The 19359-nt window shown below is 53.3% G+C and overlaps 6 protein-coding genes across 6 annotated transcripts; 5 read left to right on the top strand and 1 right to left on the bottom strand.

The window, feature by feature from the left end:
- Nucleotides 1–3450: 3450 nt before the first annotated feature.
- On the top strand, nucleotides 3451–8477 carry J4E83_009410 (uncharacterized protein; the record flags this gene model as incomplete). The annotated part of the gene is made up of 5 exons (XM_049336297.1): nucleotides 3451–3585; nucleotides 3651–3783; nucleotides 3836–4025; nucleotides 4085–8214; nucleotides 8275–8477. 5 exons carry the CDS (start codon nucleotides 3451–3453, stop codon nucleotides 8475–8477), a joined length of 4791 nt encoding a protein of 1596 aa, XP_049184621.1.
- A 1450-nt stretch (nucleotides 8478–9927) lies between these two features.
- J4E83_009409 (uncharacterized protein) lies at nucleotides 9928–11154 on the top strand (the record flags this gene model as incomplete). Its single annotated transcript, XM_049336296.1, has 1 exon — nucleotides 9928–11154. One exon carries the CDS (start codon nucleotides 9928–9930, stop codon nucleotides 11152–11154), a length of 1227 nt encoding a protein of 408 aa, XP_049184620.1.
- Nucleotides 11155–12035: 881 nt separating this feature from the next.
- Nucleotides 12036–13813, top strand: J4E83_009408 (uncharacterized protein; the record flags this gene model as incomplete). Its single annotated transcript, XM_049336295.1, has 4 exons — nucleotides 12036–12133; nucleotides 12189–12907; nucleotides 12957–13335; nucleotides 13390–13813. The coding sequence occupies 4 exons, from the start codon at nucleotides 12036–12038 to the stop codon at nucleotides 13811–13813; spliced, it is 1620 nt and encodes a 539-aa protein (XP_049184619.1).
- Nucleotides 13814–14866: 1053 nt separating this feature from the next.
- Nucleotides 14867–16244, top strand: J4E83_009407 (uncharacterized protein; the record flags this gene model as incomplete). Its single annotated transcript, XM_049336294.1, has 4 exons — nucleotides 14867–14981; nucleotides 15068–15778; nucleotides 15829–16142; nucleotides 16194–16244. The coding sequence occupies 4 exons, from the start codon at nucleotides 14867–14869 to the stop codon at nucleotides 16242–16244; spliced, it is 1191 nt and encodes a 396-aa protein (XP_049184618.1).
- Nucleotides 16245–17215: 971 nt separating this feature from the next.
- J4E83_009406 (uncharacterized protein) lies at nucleotides 17216–17821 on the top strand (the record flags this gene model as incomplete). Its single annotated transcript, XM_049336293.1, has 2 exons — nucleotides 17216–17401; nucleotides 17474–17821. 2 exons carry the CDS (start codon nucleotides 17216–17218, stop codon nucleotides 17819–17821), a joined length of 534 nt encoding a protein of 177 aa, XP_049184617.1.
- Nucleotides 17822–18001: 180 nt separating this feature from the next.
- Nucleotides 18002–18803, bottom strand: J4E83_009405 (uncharacterized protein; the record flags this gene model as incomplete). Its single annotated transcript, XM_049336292.1, has 4 exons — nucleotides 18002–18138; nucleotides 18225–18406; nucleotides 18487–18560; nucleotides 18621–18803. The coding sequence occupies 4 exons, from the start codon at nucleotides 18801–18803 to the stop codon at nucleotides 18002–18004; spliced, it is 576 nt and encodes a 191-aa protein (XP_049184616.1).
- Nucleotides 18804–19359: the final 556 nt, after the last annotated feature.

Raw genomic sequence — 19359 nt, 5'->3', positions numbered from 1 at the left:
AGACTACCATACGTTCCAGGTAAAGGTCGTTGCTATGATGCCTGGACTTGATTTTCAACTCGTCTTTAGCCCAGGGTGATGGTCACCGGCTCCGCGTCACGTATCCAGGCTAAATACTCTTCATGGCCATCCTGCAAGCTACTCCATAAGAAGCCCGGCATGTCCTTAGCCCTCAGAGTCTGGATACCATTGGTACTGGAATCCAAAACGTCGAACCCTTCTCCTATCTTGATCATGTAGTCATGGATCGAGAGTTCAGTCATGGCAAACCCTATGCGTTCGTAATGAGTTCCGTGGTCGCGGAGTACCATCATCGACAAGAATCTGAGATCTTTATCGTGTATGATCGCGCATATTGTTTGGGTGCAGTCATAGTCGTCAGGGGGTTCTGTGTCCCATAACACGTGCATGTAAAGTTTGATGTCTGCCTCATCTTCCGTAGCGCTGCCGATGGGCAATACTAGAAATGCTCGTGGCCACTCAGTAAAATCTGTATCCCACCGATCGACTTCACCTGCCCGTATTATACTGACCACAGGTAATCGGTGGAGTTTGACGGTGATACGTAAGTACCGCGGGCTCTCCCCGAAGTGCCGGTTTCCGATCCCATTCTGAACATGATCAGAGATGCTACTAGCATCCTTCTCGGATATTTCAAATTGGTGAAGATCAGCTGCGAATTCGATGGACCCATTCCAGCCCAGTGGTGACCAACTGGGATATTCTGGTCGTCTGATGGCGGTTGAAGCGTGCCTCCAACTGATACAAATGATACGCTGCTCAGCCTGCGCTAAACGGTACGGTATGCCCCATATGGTATCATTGGGTTGATCCTCTGCGCGGTGGTAGTTCAGAACGCCCAGTATTGCATTGAGAGCATCATAGTCGAAGCTGAGTTCGCGAGCTGAGTAACGTTCGATCAATCGCATAACCTTGTGGTGCCCGCTAGCTCCATCGCTTCTGGCCCCTAGAGCTCGAGGATTCAATGTGCCTTCGAGCATAAACACATCAGACTCAGATGCGCAACGCTGGAAGCCTTCGTGCTCTTGTAGCTGGTTACAAATGAACAAGACTGCACTCTCAGTGAAGTACAGCCGCCTTCGTGAAAGGTAGCCTTCTTGGAATGTCCATCCCCGTGTGGACCATCGAGAGCGATTTACAATGCGATGGACCGTGGGTGGAACATAGGATACGCACATATCGCCAACTGCAGCGTCTCGATACCTCACTCTTCGTTCCTTACTTACACCCGGTAGGCCGTATGAGGAGTCATCGCCTGCTGCTGCAATCAGAGTGAGCTCTGCCGAGGTGTATATCGAATCCATTTGTTGGATTTGACGATGCTTGTCTTCTGCATCATCTTGCTGTATACACTGACCTCTTGATTAGCAAAGTTGATGTATCATATGGGTACTTACAAAAGCGCTGCACATCCAATAACATATTAGCTCAGTTGCCGTCCAGGATCAGAGGGACACAACTTACTCAACCCAGAGATACTTATATCCGAGAAGTAGTGTAGCTTTCATGCTATCCTCAATAGTACGAGGCAGCTCGCGAGGCAGATGGCTAGCACTCGTGTCTGTGTTGCAGAACACCCCGCCCCATACGTACGACAAAGCCAGATACTGACATCCTACTGGCGCCGCGATGACCGATCTTTCCGCGCAGTCAATGACTTTAAGATTGTAAGGTTCTTGTTCAATACTGAGCCTGCATCGAATGTGCGACTTGCAACACTCGTCAAGCCAACCCCTGATCGCATTAAAGTCGATGCGTCCATCCTCTGTCTCCACACTCTTCCAATCATCAGCGATGGAAGGCTCCGGATACCATACCTTGACCATTCCGGTTATACGATAATCCCCCTCCTTGGTGCCGTCAGGGTAATGAAAGACGGCCCTGCCTGAATGGCCTAGCCACCGTGCCCAACGCAACATGGGCCTTGTCGTACCGGACTTCCACTCTTTATGTTTCTGCAGCGCTGTTCCAAGTACCTGGCATACTTCACAAGCTGACGTCGATAAGGCCTCCGCGCTTTCTTCAATTCTAAAGATATCCGCGCCTTCTTCTTGGTACGGTACTCTGGGCCATACGGACAAGCATCGATCGCAAGCTTGACTCTTTGTCGGGTGAAATTGCCCCGTGTGTTCGACCGCTTTTGTCATGATGCTCGCAATGGGTGGAACGAATGGTGAGGCGACAAAGAAGCTCGCATTTGCTGGTGAAAACGTAGCCTGAAGGAATACAGCATGTCCCCACGCTCGAAGGGTCGCAACTAGTCTGCAGTGAGTAATTCAAGGTGCTGGTACGACTGAAAGAAATTGTCTGTGGTTGTCGGCAGCCGTGACTGCCAGCTCAGGTGGCGTGGGCGATAAGCGCTATCGCACGTGATCGTTCATGTGACGTGTTTGCCCAGGTGTCTTCGTGTACAATATGATGTATCTGGGCAAGGACGTTACGAACACTTCAAGAGCGCGTAAGTTGTGATCAACGGGATATCATTGGACGTGTTTGGCAATGTTCATCTTGTCACTTGGTGGAAATTTACCAGCGTGGTGGTTACACAAGGACACTTTGACTGGTAGCGAGTCGCGAGCTCGTGGAGAACGACGACAGCCAGGTGTGGAGATATCCAAGGAGTCACTCACGCTATGGTGGGTATGACCGAGCCATGGCCATGCAGCCCCTTTACAGTTAGTCGATTCGATGATTACTGAAGCCCCAAATTCCTGGTCTTTGAAGTACAATGAAGTCGTGACGCCCACGTATCATGCTGAGGCGGCATGTTTCAGTTGGCCGGGTTCAGCAAGAACGGATGCGCGAAGAAAGAGATCCGAGAGGCGAAACGTCCAGGGAGTTTACCTGCATAAACTCTGGGGAAGGACTGTCGCTTTAGATGACAGGTGGGGAATGGGACAGTGCGAGTAAGAATGCTGGCCTGCATGTGGGTGTGGTACGCAGCACGTTGGAAGGCGGAACAGCGTCACAGGCTGCTCCAGGTGCGCCGAGTGAGGCTGCAGATCGGATGCAAGCTGGTGAGGCTACTTGGGATGCAGAAGTGAGGAGGTGCATATGGTGAGACGCCTGTCTGCGCGGTTCCAGGTGGCAGAGCGGTGGTGGTTGGCTCGGCCCCCTGGAGGTGGTCTGTGCGGGTTGGCGGGATGTTGGCGGTGAGAGGCGATTAGCGTGACCAGAGAAAGTCGACAACACGGCGGGCAGCAGTTCGCATAACTTCGCCCACACGATTGCCCTCCTCTCCTCCAGGGATGCATCGAGCCCTGTGACTGCAGCGACATCCCACGCTGACGACGTCCACGACCGCCCACACGCAGCCAGCGACCGCACCGACTTAGCGAGCTGAGCATATCCCACCACCAGGGAGCCGCCTCTGGACCCTGAACCCGCACCGCCATTTGGAGGGGGACAACCCATACACAACCACCCACCATGGCTCACATCTACGACCTCGGCACCCGGGCATGGCAGCCCGATACCACCGAGGGCTGGGTCGCCTCTGAGGTGACGGACAAGCAGATCGCGGGAGACAAAGTGAAGCTGGTGTTCACGCTGGAGAATGGCGAGGTACGCACACCCACGGGCATGATATTGATGCAGGACACGGCAACTGACGATGCTTCACTGCGCAGACCAAATCCGTCGAGACGACGATACTGGCCATCCAGACCGGCAATGACCCCAATCTCCCTCCGCTGATGAACCCGGCCATGCTCGAGGCCAGCGATGACCTTACGAACCTGTCACATCTGAATGAGCCGGCTGGTACAGTCGACCGACCCCACACAGAAGACATGGCATACTGACGGTCGTGCAGTGCTCCAGGCCATCAAGCTGCGTTACCTGCAGAAGGAGATCTACACATACTCGGGTATCGTCCTGATCGCGACAAATCCCTTTGCGCGAGTCGACTCCCTATACGTACCCGGCATGGTACAGGTCTACGCTGGCAAGCAGAGATCCTATGGCGCTCCGCATTTGTTTGCCATTGCTGAAGAAGCCTTCGCGTGAGTTCCCCGCGCCCATCTCCCAACCACCCGTCATGGCAGTGACTAATCTTCTCCAGCGACATGTTGCGAGACCAGAAGAACCAGACCATTGTCGTCTCTGGAGAGTCCGGAGCCGGAAAGACGGTCAGCGCCAAATACATCATGCGATACTTTGCCACACGAGAGTCCCCGGACAACCCAGGCAAGCGGAGAGGCAAGTCCGACTCGATGAGCGAGACCGAAGAGCAGATTCTGGCTACCAACCCCATCATGGAAGCCTTCGGTAACGCCAAAACCACCCGTAACGACAACTCCTCGCGTTTCGGTAAATACATTGAGATCATGTTCAACAAGCAGACGGATATTATTGGTGCGAAGATCAGGACATATCTGCTGGAACGGTCGAGACTGGTGTTTCAGCCGCTTAAGGAGCGGAATTACCACGTCTTCTACCAGCTGGTAGCCGGTGCGTCGGACGAGGAGCGCGAAGAGCTCTCCCTGAAGTCGGTCGAGGAGTTCAGCTACCTCAACCAGGGCAGTGCGCCTGTGATTGAGGGTATGGACGACGTGGCTGAGTTCAAGGCCACAAGACAATCCTTGACCAAGATCGGTGTGCCACCAGAAACCCAAGCTGGCATCTGGCGCCTGCTCGCGGCGCTGTTGCACATGGGAGACATCAAGATCACAGCAACTCGGACAGACTCAAATCTTGACCCAGCTGAGCCTTCTCTCGTCAAGGCTTGTTCGCTGCTAGGAATTGACGCCAACACTTTCGCAAAGTGGATCGTAAAGAAGCAGCTCATTACCAGAGGAGAGAAGATTGTCTCCAACTTGACGCAGCAGCAGGCCATCGTAGTCCGAGACTCCGTTGCCAAGTTTATCTATTCGAGCTTGTTCGACTGGCTGGTCGAGCGCACAAACGAGAGTCTGGCCACCGAAGAGGTTATTGCGCAGGCCCACACCTTCATTGGTGTCCTTGATATCTACGGTTTCGAGCACTTCGCAAAGAACTCTTTCGAGCAGTTCTGTATCAACTACGCTAATGAAAAATTGCAACAAGAGTTCAACGCACACGTCTTCAAGCTGGAGCAGGAGGAGTACATGCGCGAACAAATCGACTGGACTTTCATCGACTTCGCCGACAACCAGCCTTGTATCGATCTTATTGAAGGCAAGCTAGGTATCTTGTCTCTACTAGACGAAGAGTCGCGCTTGCCTATGGGTTCGGATGAGCAATTCGTTACTAAGCTACACCACAACTACTCCGGAGACAAGCACAAATTCTACAAGAAGCCCCGGTTCGGCAAGTCGTCCTTCACCGTCTGCCATTACGCCATCGATGTCACGTACGAATCTGATGGCTTCATCGAGAAGAACAGAGATACTGTGCCCGACGAACACATGGAGGTCCTCAAGGCTGCAAGCAATAAGTTCTTGACCCAAGTCTTGGACGTTGCTGCGTCGATCCGAGAGAAGGAGAATGCTACTAGCGCTTCGTCCAAGCCGGGTACTGCCATGTCGGCTGGCCGAAGGATGGCGACCAACCGCAAGCCAACACTCGGTGGTATCTTCAAATCGTCTCTCATCGAACTCATGCAGACCATCAACTCAACCGACGTCCACTATATCCGATGTATCAAGCCCAACGAGGCCAAGGCTGCTTGGCAATTCGATGGACCCATGGTTCTCAGCCAATTGCGCGCTTGTGGTGTTCTCGAAACTGTCAGGATCAGTTGCGCCGGTTACCCCACACGATGGACTTATGAGGAATTCGCCCTGCGTTACTACATGTTGGTCAGATCCGCTGACTGGACGCCCGAAATCCGAAACATGGCCACGGCAATATTGAAGAAGGCGCTAGGTGCCGGCAAGAACGATGGCACCGACAAGTACCAGATGGGTTTGACAAAGATCTTCTTCCGCGCTGGTATGCTTGCGTTCCTCGAGAACTTGCGTACAGCCAGACTCAACGACGCCGCCGTCATGATTCAGAAGAACCTCCGAGCCAAATACTACCGCCGTATCTACCTCGAGATGCGCGAGGCTGTCATCCACGTGCAATCATTGGCTAGGGGCTACATGACCAGGGAACGAGCCGAGGAGGCTAGGCAGGTCAAGGCTGCAACCACCATCCAGAGAGTCTGGCGTGGTAGCAAGGACCGCAAGCGCTTCCTTGTTGTCCGAAACTCGCTTATCAAGTTTGAGGCAGCCGCAAAGGGATTCTTGCTCCGTAAGAACATCCTAGACAAGAGGCTTGGAGATGCTGCTCGCATGATCCAACGCAACTGGCGCAAACAAAGATACATCCGCGCCTACAAGAAGGAGATCAACGATATCATCACTGTGCAGAAGCTCTGGAGGGGAAGGAAGGCCCGCAGGGAATACAAGGTTCTCCGCGCCGAATCTCGCGATCTCAAGAATATCTCTTACAAGCTCGAAAACAAGGTTGTCGAGCTTACCCAGAACTTGGGTACGATGAGGGAGCAGAACAAGTCGCTCAAGTCTCAAGTGGAGAACTACGAGAGCCAGATCAAATCGTACAAGGAGCGCAGCCGTACACTCGAGAACCGCCAGAAGGAGCTACAAGCCGAGGCCAACCAGGCTGGTATCACCGCTGCCAAGCTCAGCCAGATGGAAGACGAGTACAAGAAGCTGCAGACAAGCTACGAAGAGAGCACCGCAAAGATGCGCCATCTTCAAGAAGAGGAGAAGGAACTCCGTGCGTCGCTTAAGAGGACCACAGACGACCTGGAGCAATCCAAGAGGAGGAGCAATGTCACCGAGACCGAAAAGATGTCGCTCCGCCAGCAACTCGCCGAGCTGCAAGAGCAGGTTGAACTGATGAAGCGATCTGGCCCAATGCCTGGTGAGCTGACAAACGGTCACTCCACGGCCATAGCCCCCAGCAGCCTGATCAAGCTTGTCTCGTCCAAGAAGCCAAAGAGGCGCAGTGCTGGACCAGACACCCGCGACATCAACCGATTCAGCGAACAATACAACCCGCGACCTGTCTCCATGGCTCCTGGTTCCACCATTCACAGGCAAAACCTCTCCGGCTCAACGTTTGCTCAGCTCGATAACGTCGAGCTTGAGCTTGAGAACATCCTTGCCGAGGAGGACATGCTGAATGATGAGGTCACTCTTGGCCTGATCAAGAATCTGAAGATCCCATCGCCCACCACAACACCCCCACCTACCGATAAGGAGGTTCTCTTCCCAGCTTACCTCATCAACCTTGTCACCTCCGAAATGTGGAACAACGGTTTCGTTAAGGAATCAGAGCGCTTCCTCGCGAACGTTATGCAGTCGATCCAACAAGAGGTCATGCAGCACGATGCTGAAGACGCGATCAACCCAGGTGCCTTCTGGTTGTCGAACGTCCACGAGATGCTCTCGTTCGTCTTCCTGGCTGAAGACTGGTACGAGCAACAGAAGACCGACAACTACGAGTACGACAGACTGCTGGAGATTGTCAAGCACGATCTTGAGAGTCTCGAGTTCAACATCTACCACACCTGGATGAAGGTGCTCAAGAAGAAGCTGCACAAGATGATCATCCCTGCTATCATCGAGTCGCAATCACTGCCCGGCTTCGTTACCAACGAGAGCAACCGTTTCCTTGGAAAACTCCTCCAGGGCAGCAACACCCCTGCCTACAGCATGGACAACCTACTCACCCTACTCAACAGCGTCTACAAGGCCATGAAGGCTTATTACTTGGAAGACTCCATCATCACACAGTGTGTTACCGAGTTGCTGAGGTTAGTGGGTGTCACTGCCTTCAACGACTTGCTCATGCGCCGCAACTTCCTTTCATGGAAGCGAGGTCTGCAGATCAACTACAACATCACCCGTATCGAAGAGTGGTGCAAGTCGCATGACATGCCAGAGGGCACACTGCAACTCGAGCATCTGATGCAAGCAACCAAGTTGCTCCAGCTGAAGAAGGCTACTTTGAACGACATTGAGATCATTCAGGACATCTGCTGGATGCTGAGTCCGAACCAAATCCAGAAGCTGCTGAACCAGTACCTAGTAGCCGACTACGAGCAGCCCATCAACGGCGAGATCATGAAGGCCGTCGCGTCGCGTGTGACGGAGAAGAGCGACGTTCTTCTCCTCACCGCAGTCGACATGGAGGACAGTGGCCCATACGAAATCGCGGAGCCAAGAGTGATAACAGCACTCGAGACATACACGCCTTCCTGTAAGTATTTTCTTTCAACCATCTACCGCACCATCGGCACACGTCTAATACAATCGACAGGGCTGCAAACCCCCCGCCTCAAGCGCCTCGCAGAGATCGTCTCGCAACAAGCCATTGCGCAGCAAGAGAAGCTCGAGTTCGACGACGACATGCCCAACGGCCAGAGCAACGGCGACGCCATGCAGGCTCTCACCGGCGGCATGGGCATGAACGGCAACGGAATGAACGGCCACGGTACGATTGAAGAAGGAATTGAAGCATGAACTTTAGCATCTTTTGTCAGCACAGCGAGCGAAAATTTGGTATTAGACACATGAAACGACACGCGCGCACGAGAAAGACGACAACGCGAGGAGGAAGTAAGCGCCGCAGATGATGATGATGATGATGGGGAACTCTCCAATGTTTGTAAAGTTGTTAGGGAGCAAAGCTGTGTCTTCTTCTTCTTTCTGTCTTGTGGTCTAGTTGCTGGAACTTCTGCGTGGGATGGAAAGGGGGAGGGGGGTGTTGCTTCGGAATTACTTACTTACTTACTCTTCGTTGGGGAGGATTCGGTGGGCGCGTATGACGCATGATGATGTTGGGTATTTAATGCTGGGGTTCTTTTTGCGCGAATGATGTATCTTTTTTAACTTTTATTCGATGCGTGTGTTATGTGTGGCTTGTGTGTGCGGTGTTGATGTGTCGAGGTGATTGAGAGGAACGACTTCAACACTTTCAGGCACACGGTGGTTGAGCTGCTGACGGATTGCTTTGTTGAATGTTGCTGGTGCTGGAATGCAGGCACAACGCGGTTGAGTAACACAGTACATGATTGCAATGCAGGTGTATTTCCTAAACACCCTTGTTTCACAGTATGCAGCAGTAGGAGCTGCTGGACGGTTACTTCTACAATTCGCTGCTAAAACCTCCGTATGACAATGTCCTTCGTGTAGCCTCCTTCGATGCGGGAAATCATGCAAGATACGGAGAAACGTGGGTATGTTTGAGGGATACGTAGACAGATTCGGAGACGGCTTGATAGGCAGGATCTGGGTGAAGACCTCCGCGCTGTTGTCTTGTGTCTTTGCTGGAAGGTAAGGGGTATTCGAGATCATCGAGCAGTGCAGCTGTTTTTTCCAATTCAAGTGTCTCTTGGGGTTGTGCTGACATATTCTCGTATCGATGTCTCACATCTTTGGGTTGATTGGACAGTGCCCAGGTGGTGCGAACTGTGGTTACCTAGGTACCTTGGACGCAATCTTTTGTCACGGCTGGTGTCTATCTAATAGAGCTTAAAAGTCAAGGTGGCCCATGATTCCAAACTCGCAATAAATGCCTTCAGACAATGTAGCTTCAGTATCCCGATCAAGTTTATGTGCTTGACGCGCAAAGGTTCAGCGTCACCAACTGGCTCGTGTATGTGTGGCGATCGTACGCAAAGTGAGTGAATCCCAAGGTTGTCTCGCTTGGCCCAAAAGAGGGCATGTGACCGCTGGTGTATACCCATTATGCAAACGCGTTGACTCATCTAGAGACCTATTACCTACCTGGGTAGGTAAGTGCAGACCCGAACCATGGAACTACTTAGGCACCCATTCACGCTTGTGGATCCACTTAAACCCGTTCTCTTGCTCAGTACAAATACAAGCGCAGTTGCCTTTAATCACCGAACATCATACGTACACCAAACTTTGATTCCAAACCCCCCATTCATCTACACCTACACAAAACATGGCGCCCACTCAGGCCGAAAAGAGCCGCAAGATCAGCGAGGAGATTGGTAGGCAGTACAAGGACAAGAACTTCCGATGGCCGAAGGACTACACTCCCGCGGAAGCTGCCGAGTTTGCCAAAATACGAGAGAGGACGTTCGCGAAGAGAGAGAAGCTTCGATCCAAGGATCGCGACACCCAGCCTTCACCTGACGACATATACAAGGATGACGGCGAACTTCTTGAAAATGCACTGCAGACTGCTGTATGCATAGAGAAGTATTGGCTGTGGGTGCACAAGCAGGACATGATACGCCGGACGATGCCTGAACCTGGAACGGCCAAGGATTACATCGATACTCTCGCGAAGACCGACTACGTGGACGACCGATCTCTCGGAAAGCTTTACAAACGCCTGAGCTCATACTTCTACCCTTGTATCCCGATTGGAACCCATCATGGTTATCGTTATGCCGTTAGTCCGTGTATGTTGATACTCGGACCTGATGAAGAAAAAGTCAACTGGGACGACCCACGTGAATTCGCCAGCGAAGGATTCATCGCGATCGATCTGCCAGCTGGAACGAGGATCTCGTACACGAGTCCGGCTCGAGAGCGCTCGGCAAGGCAGCAGGATAATTCTTCAGAAGAATCGCGGTTCAGTTCCTCCAGTACCCACAGCATGGTACAAGGCAACGGTCATACCGGATTTGCTTGCTTTACGATCGGGAAGGTGCAAGCAGTCGACGCAAAGCATTGGTCCGACGATGGCAAGCTACCCGAAGGGAAAGATCTGCAGGAGATTCATTGGGAAGAGACAGATTGGGTCATGGTCGTTGTCATAGATGACGATGGCAAGCCTGGTTCTGTCTGGCTGCTACAAGACTTCGAGCCCATGATCGAAAATACGAACAACATCTACATCATCGAGCAGTCAAATACCCACGGGTGGGGCTACTTCCAGCACCAGCTCGACATGCGTCCGCGACCACAGCAACTTGCTGGTGTGAAGATTGCGAACAGAGTCAGTGACTTGTCCGAAGATTTGAAGTGGACCATGGACGAATACATTACGGCGAAGTACGAAATCGTGCAGGCAGTACTCGCGGAGCGTAAGAACGGTCGGTCGCCTGTCATCGTCAGACAGCTTCCACTGGACAGGGACGAGGGCCAGAATTGGATGGAAAACAGCTCAGGAACTTTGGAAGACGACTCAACGCCGGAACTGTCGAGGCTGCGCATTTGAGACGACTACTAGCGGATAAGAGATGCGAGATAGATACTCTTGGAAGAGTGAGCAGGCGGGCTTTCCATCTGTGTTTTGATCTTAGGTTTGAGTGTTGCAGGAGGTGGTGGTTTTCTTTGTTTCCTTTTGTTCTAGATCTCCTTTGGGTTACAAGTTTGTTCCTTGATTCCTTGCAATGCATGTCATAGAAAAGCCAATCAGTATGTTGCCGAAACCTTGGACATTGTTGCGCCGTGAGAGGAGCTAGCTTGGAAGGAGCCTGCTCCCAGTAATCATCATTCTGACGCACATGCCGAACACACTGAATGAAGACATCGTTACAGCGAGCAAACGTACATGAAGATGCCAACACACGAAGTACAAGCAACAGCTTCACGGCCATCGGTCCTAACTGCGCCGAACCAGACGTTCGGGGGTGCGCCACACGGCCCGCTCGGTCTAACGGTCTAGCTCCATCCAGCCGCCGTTTGGCCCTTTCCACGATCCCGACATCCGTAATCATCTCGACAAGCGACACGGCCAAGCCATGGAGCTGACGACGTCTCTCCTCCTTTGCACGCCTTACCCTCCCCTCTTCAGACTAGACTCCTAGACACGAGACAAATACCAACTTCCATTCACTCCCTTGGAACTCTCTTATTGCTTTTCCCACCTTCTTGTCATCTCATACGTGGATGCATTGAGCGCGTTCTTCTAATCGATACCTGGCCCGACCGAGTCCCTGCATAACGCGAACGTAATACGAAATCCTACCACACAATCCGGCTACCCAATGCGCCCTTCCACGTTTCCCTAACTACGCGAAGACCCCCGAGAGCTGCGCACGCGACTGCGCCTACGTTGCTGCCACGGTGCAAGGACGAGGAGAGTACTAGGGGAAGATGCCGTCTGTTGCGCAATGGCAGGGCACACCCTCAGTCAAGGGCTCGACTGAGAGCATGCGCATGGCGTTGCTCACAGCCTCCCTCATCGGCTTGCAGTAAATCCCCGCTTCCCACGAGTTCTACCTGCACCCTGTACTAAGCACCATGCAGGTTCACGTGGAATGTCGAAATGACATACTGCACACCCTACCTCCTCGAACTCGGGCTTACGAAATCGAAGATATCCCTCGTATGGGTCGCCGGCCCGCTCTCAGGCCTTATAATGCAGCCTATCGTCGGTGTCGTCGCGGATCGATCTACCTCTCGCTGGGGCCGCCGGAGACCGTTCATGTTCTTTGGTACGATACTAGTAGCCATGTTCTTGCTGCTGCTGGGCTGGACGAAAGAGGTGGTTCGGTACTTTATAAAAGACGAGGCTGCGGCTAAGAGCGCAACGATATACGTGGCGGTGTTTAGTATATACGGTATTGATTTCGCTATCAATGCCGTGCAGGGGAGTTGCAGAGGCCTGGTCGTCGACACATTGCCGATTGCGAAACAGCAAATGGGCAGTAGTTGGGCGAGTAGGATGGTGGCGGTCGGAAGTCTGATTGGGTACGGGGCGGGAGCAATTGATCTGAAGAATGTGTTTGGGCCTATGTTGGGGGATACACAGTTCAAGCAGTTGACGGGTGTTGCGGCATTGACGCTCTGCTTAGCCATTGGGACAACGAGTTGGGCTGTTACGGAGAGGGTGCTCATTAATGATGGGGCGGAGGAGGGCAAGGAGCTGGATCTCAAGCAAGTTCTCGGTACCATCGTGCATACTGCTTTGAATCTGCCTAGAAGTATCCAGGCTATCTGCACAGTCCAGTTCTGGGCTTGGATTGGTATGTCATTATCGTATCGCTCGTATGCTTGTGAACTAACAGTGGCTAGGCTGGTTTCCTTTCCTCTTCTACAGCACCACGTGGGTTGGTGAAGTATACCTACGATACGACGCCCCAGCAGAAGTCAAAGCTGCGGGTGACCTCACAGGCAAAGTCGGCCGCATTGGTTCCATGGCCCTCATCGCCTTTTCCATCATCACATTCGTCATGTCTGTTCTCCTGCCTTTCTTCGTACAGAGCCCAGAAGAAGACGAAAAGGGTCCTGGTTTCTCTCGCCCACCTAAGCAGTTAACGGGACTGGCGAAATACAAACCAAGCCTGCTTACCGCGTGGACAACTGCGCATTGTATCTTTGCAGGAAGTATGGTCATGGCACCTTTTGTGAGAAGTTTGAGGCACGCAACCATCATCATTGCTTGCTGTGGCGTGTAAGTCACCACCATCATTACATCACGCATGAAGCCTGGATTAACACAACACAGATCATGGTCCGTCGCCTGCTGGGCTCCTTTCGCCTTCCTCGGCGTAGAAATCAACCGCCTCAATACCTCCACCTCGCACTCCGCCCACCCAAAGCGCACCTCTATCGACCTTCCCGAAGCGCAATCCAACCTCGAAAAGGGCAGCGCGCCTTCCTCCAGCGGCGGAGCAAGCTCAGGGCAATACCTCGGCATCATGAACCTGTATACCACGCTGCCTCAGTTCATGGGCACAGGGATATCGTGGGTAGTGTTTTCCATCCTGGAGCCCGGGAAAAGCCCGGAGCTGAGCGAGGCGCCGCCAGAGGAACACCACAAGACGGATGGCCCGAATGCGATTGCGGTTTGTCTGTTCATTGGGGCTTGTTCGGCGTGTATGGCCGTTGTGGCTACGAGGAGGTTGGGGAGGATACAGGGAAGACTGTAGAAGCATCATTGCCATGTCCATGTCAAAAGGTTCAGTTCTTGCTTCACGATTGCAACTGCCGGAAATAGTGTGCTTGCACAGGCCGCTAGTCGCCAGTAGAGAACATGACTCTTGGTGACATCCACCCCCAACATGCTGCCATCCGTGGTTGCCCAGGGGCGCTTTCCGCTTTTGGGTTTAGGCAAGCGCGATGGAGCCAGAGAGATTTTGCTAAGGGTTTGCTAAGGATTTTCCAGAGACCCGCTTTGTTCTAGAAGGCAGGTGTGGCTACTAATCGAAGCTGACGCTGATCGGACGTGTGTAGAGATCGTATTCGCTCCAGGGCGGCCGTGGCGGTATACAGCACCTCAGTGTAAGTACGGTGTGCGCAATAGTTCAATCGGGGCATTTTCCGGCCGGCTTTGGGCAGGTCGGAGGAAAAGGCTCGTCAACCAATGCAATGAAAAATATGCGCTCCCCATGTCCCCTCTCCCAGTACCGGCGGGCAAGGTCGGCCGTGGCCACGGTGCAGGGCAGTCGACGTGGTAGACTACTGCGCGCACAAGCAAGTGAGGTATCGCCGCCAGATAAACTTGAATCGCCCGTCTACAGTGTCGGAGAGATGCAAGGCAGGGCACACGTGCCACGCCTCTGCGCAAAAGACGGTCAAGGTACAAATAGACACGCCGCCCGCCTCTGCCTCGCGCACTGCATCTCTCCCCGTCCACGGCAGCGTCGATAGTCTCGGTGGTCGCAAAGGCTTTGTTTGTTGCCGTCTCGCAGTGTCCGGTTGGAATTCGCACTAGGCGTGACTAGTGCCGTAGAGGGGCGACCTTGCCTTGCCCAGCGCCTGTTCTTCTCGCTCAGCCCGCCGAACAATTCTGCGGCTCACCCACAACATCCACCTTTTGCACCCCAACTCGCCACTCGCAGTCCGACATCACTCATTTGCCAAGATGTCTGAGCCGATCCGCAATAAGAAGATGGACTCCATCTCCGCCCCGTAAGTCGCTTCCCTCCCCTCCGCCACACAATTTTGGCCTCGCCCAAACACCACCATCACACACCCCCAACATGGACGTACCCCATTCTAACGTGCGCCCTGCCAGCACTCCCCAGAATACACCCGCCAATGCCGCGCCCATATCGTCGCGCGCCCAGCAGCCCGGCGTCAGCAGCATCAAGGAAGGTACGTCGCACTCTGCCACGCTCCTGCCCCTCCAACCCCGCCTTGTATTCTCGTGAAGGCCTTGGCCGCTAACTCGCTTTTTGTAGAGGAACTAGAGCGCACTGCCGCCGGTCTCTTCGCTGCCAACCCCGCCCTCGTCGCCATGATGCAGAACAAGCTCGGCTCGCTCGTCGGCCGCTCCAGCGGCTACATTGAGTCGCTGCCTGCCTCGGTCCGCCGCCGTGTTGCCGGCCTCAAGGGCGTCCAGAAGGAGCACTCCAAGCTCGAGGCCGAGTTCCAAGAGGAGGTCCTGCAGCTCGAGAAGAAGTACTTCGCCAAGTTCACACCGCTATACCAGACCCGTGCCAAGATCGTCAACGGCGCCGAGGAGCCCTCAGAAGACCGCGTCAAGGTCGGCGAGCAGGTAGACGAGGACGACGAGGATGAGGACCAGCCCGAGGCTGAGCTCAACAAGGACGAGGGCAAGGACGTCAAGGGTATCCCAGAGTTCTGGCTCAGCGCCATGAAGAACCAGATCTCGCTCGCCGAGATGATCACAGACCGCGACGAGGCTGCTCTGAAGCACCTGACCGACATCCGCATGGAGTACCTCGACCGTCCCGGTTTCCGCCTCATCTTCGAATTCGAGGAGAACGAGTTCTTCACCAACAAGACCATCACCAAGACCTACTTCTACCAGGAGGAGAACGGCTACGGCGGCGACTTCATCTACGACCACGCCGAGGGCGACAAGGTCGACTGGAAGGCCGGCAAGGACCTGACCGTCCGCATCGAGAGCAAGAAGCAGAGGAACAAGAGTGAGCATCTTGACATCTGTCGGTATTTGACTAGCAACTAACTTTCTCAGACACCAAGCAGACCCGCGTCGTTAAGAAGACCGTGCCTACAGAGTCGTTCTTCAACTTCTTCGACCCACCCAAGCCCCCACAAGACGACGATGACGCCACCTCCGATATTGAGGAGCGTCTCGAACTCGACTACCAGCTCGGTGAGGACATCAAGGAGAAGCTCATCCCCCGCGCCATTGACTGGTTCACCGGCGAGGCTCTTCAGTACGAGAACATTGAGGACTTCGACGAGGGCGAGTTTGAAGACGAGGACGATGAGGACGAGGACGAGCTCAGCGATGACCGCGATGAGGAGGAGGAGTCAGACGACGAGGTAAGCAGTCCAAGTCACTCTACAAAATACAGCCATCTAACGCAGTATCAGAACGACGGCACAAAACCAAAGCAGGAGGCTGCTGAGTGCAAGCAGAGCTAAATGCTGCACCAAAAACTCTCGCATCCCCCAGATCACAATATCCCCAGTCGTTTTGAGCGGCATGTTCGGTCCAGGCTAGCCTCCCAGTCGCCTTCCATCACACTGAGATGTCTTTTAAACGACTCTCTGCGTCCGATATTTCACTTCACGATTTCTTACTCGGCGTAATACTGCATCAGAAGAGTTCAGGGGTGTTCGTTCGGCAATGGTTGGTTGGAGCTCTCTCTGGACTAGATATCTTAAGAACTACTCAGTTCTCCCCCTCCCCCCACCACTTCTTCCCGCCCCTCCAGACATTTGCTCGAATAGGTTCCTGGATTCTTGCCACCAACGATCACTAGCATCTAAGGCGTTGTCTAGGTGGGGTTTTGCAGCATGTTTCCCTGGGTCAGGCATGTCATGTTTACGAGGTTTTTTAGACGGCGTAAATAGTCTTGAGCGCATGTCACGGGTCAATGAAAGAAAAGTTTGAAGCCTCACTTTTGGGTAGTAGTCAGCGTGACCTGTATGATTTAGATGTGATGCTCAACCTCGGTAGGATCATGCGATAACGGTCGCCTCACCTTGACATGTAGCCTACCACGTCTCACTTTCAAGAGCTGGCGCATATGCTTTGGTTGTCTACATATCCTTGCATCCAGCGTCATACCTGAGATGTCGTGCGTGTGCTTGCCTTGGGGGCCCATGTCAAGATGCGTAGTGCGGGGTGGTGGGGGTTGTGCCGGGTGAAGTTCGGGCGTCGAAAAATAATTCTGGAATGCGACATCATCGGACGCGCCAGAGCGCTTGAACGCTACACCACACTATACCTCTCTCACACGTCAAACCCCTCTCCGACTACCGCGCAAGGGTATCCGGTACCTGAGAATTGAATATACTCGACTATCCTATACATCGCCGCCCCGCGCAACCCACGACACCCTACGCGATCTCTCCACGCGACCGACTCTGCGACGAGCCTCCACAACACCATGGCGCGCCAGAACCCCAACATCGTTATTACGGGCACACCTGGAGTAGGAAAGACAACACACGCGGAGCAATTAGCGCAAGCGACAGGATTCCAGCACATCTCTGTGAACCAAATAGTAAAAGACGAAGGCTACCACGAGGGCAAAGACGAAGAAACAGGGAGTTGGATTGTAGACGAAGACAAAGTACGCATAGCCACTAGTCACCCCATCCCAGCCAAACTCTACGAACCCACATCACTAACCCCACCCCTTTAGCTGCTCGACCACCTAGAATCCCTCTCCCTCGCCGACAAAGGCGGCTACATCCTCGACTGGCACGCGTGCGACCTCTTCCCCGAGCGCTGGATCGACCTCGTCATCGTGCTGCGCTGCGACTCGACGTTACTATATGACCGCCTTACCGCGCGCGGCTACAAGGGGAAGAAGCTGGAGGAGAATATGGATAGTGAGATTATGCAGGTTCTGCTTGATGAGGCGAGAGAGAGTTATAAAGAGGAGATTGTGGTCGAGTTGAAGAGCGAGAGTAATGAGGATGTGGAGGGGAATTTGGAGAGGGTGGAGCGGTGGGTTGAGCAGTGGAGGAGGGATAGACAGGAGGAGTAGGGATTGAGCGGAAGATGAGTGAGGTGCTGAGAATGGACGGATGGGTGGGATATTTGTGATGCGCTATGTGTTATGATACCAATACGGCATTTCTGGGATGATGATGGTGGGTGCGGTGGCTTCATGCACCGCCTGATACTCTCCATGGAGAAATATGAGCACAATAATGATTGTTGAGCTCTATGCCCCAGTCTTCTGACTCGCCAGCCATTCTTTCAACTTATCCAGCGCCTTCGCTCGATGGCTAATCTTGTTCTTCTCGCTCTTGTCCATTTCAGCGTATGTCTGACCTTCGTACTCAAAGCATGAGTCCCAACCTACGTACACACTATTAGCCTCTTCCTATCTCCACTACACAACCCTCCAACACACTTGAAGGTAAAGGCGCGATTTGCTGACTTACCGAAGACGGTAGATCCCCGACTTTCCACCAACTTTCCGTCGGTGCGGCCCTGGAAGAGGATGGCTTCGTGACCGGGGCCTTCGCAGTACCCGAATGTGCATACGGCTTGGGCGGATTTGTCGTCGAAGCCTGAGAGCATTTTGTGTAGGTTGGGAGCGCCGAGGGAGAGCATGAACCATTTGCTAAGGGTGGGGGAGGTTAGGTGGGCGGAAGCGGATGGGAAAGATTAGGTGACATGAGATAAGGGAAGATATGGGCGTACATGTAAGGGCCAGGCAGGTCATTCATGGCTTTGAAGCAGAGACATGTGTCTTCTACAAGGACTGGACCTTGTACCTATAATCAATCACATTGTCAGTACTTGTAGAAGACTTTCCCTTTGGCATCATGACTTACGGCCTCGGCTGCTCTCCGTGCTTTGTCTTTTGTGACTTCCTCAACTGTGCCTTGGATTTCGACTAGGTCGACATTTTGGTTGCGGAGCTCGATGACGCCGGAGAGGATGGCTTGGACTTCGGCGAGCTTGTTTTTGTTGCCCGTTATGAAGTTTAGGGTGGTGGGGATGCGGGAGGATGCCATCTTTGTGATTTTGGAAGTGGAGATTGAGAAGGCTCGAGTTTGATGAACTTTAGCAGACTTTGTCAGCTAAGACTTATCTCGCAACTATACACAAAAGTCCTGTATATACCTATTGAAGTTCAACGCTGGTTCGAATGACTGGAGCAGAATTAGTCATCTTGCAATTGGAAAGGGCGCTGATAGAAAGAGCGGTATCGTCTCGGCCGACAAAGGGCGTGCAATGCCACACTTCAGACCAGCTAGAGGGCTGAGCAACGTACATTGTCAGTGCTGATAACTAAGCACTCGTCTTACACCGCGATGTTGCAAAATCTCTGTCTAACGGCATCGTGATAGGGCTGAGGGGTCCTTCAATAAGCGAGCTAAGCAGGGATCAACGGTCTAGTGCCTGCATTGAATGTTACCGTGGCCTACAGAACATCACGTTCAGCCGCATCAAATCACACCCTGCAAGGTTCCCGAGTCCCTCAAAAACGGTTATCGCCGTCTTTATCGACTGTTTGCGACTTCAAAGCCCTGAGCTCGCCGAGCAAGAGCCTCATGGGGTGAGGCTGGG

The sequence above is a fragment of the Alternaria metachromatica genome (genome assembly GCF_023757995.1).
Source record: "Alternaria metachromatica strain BMP 0045 chromosome Unknown scaffold_32, whole genome shotgun sequence".
Lineage (NCBI taxonomy): Eukaryota > Fungi > Ascomycota > Dothideomycetes > Pleosporales > Pleosporaceae > Alternaria > Alternaria metachromatica.
This window is presented reverse-complemented; position numbering and strand designations above follow the sequence as displayed.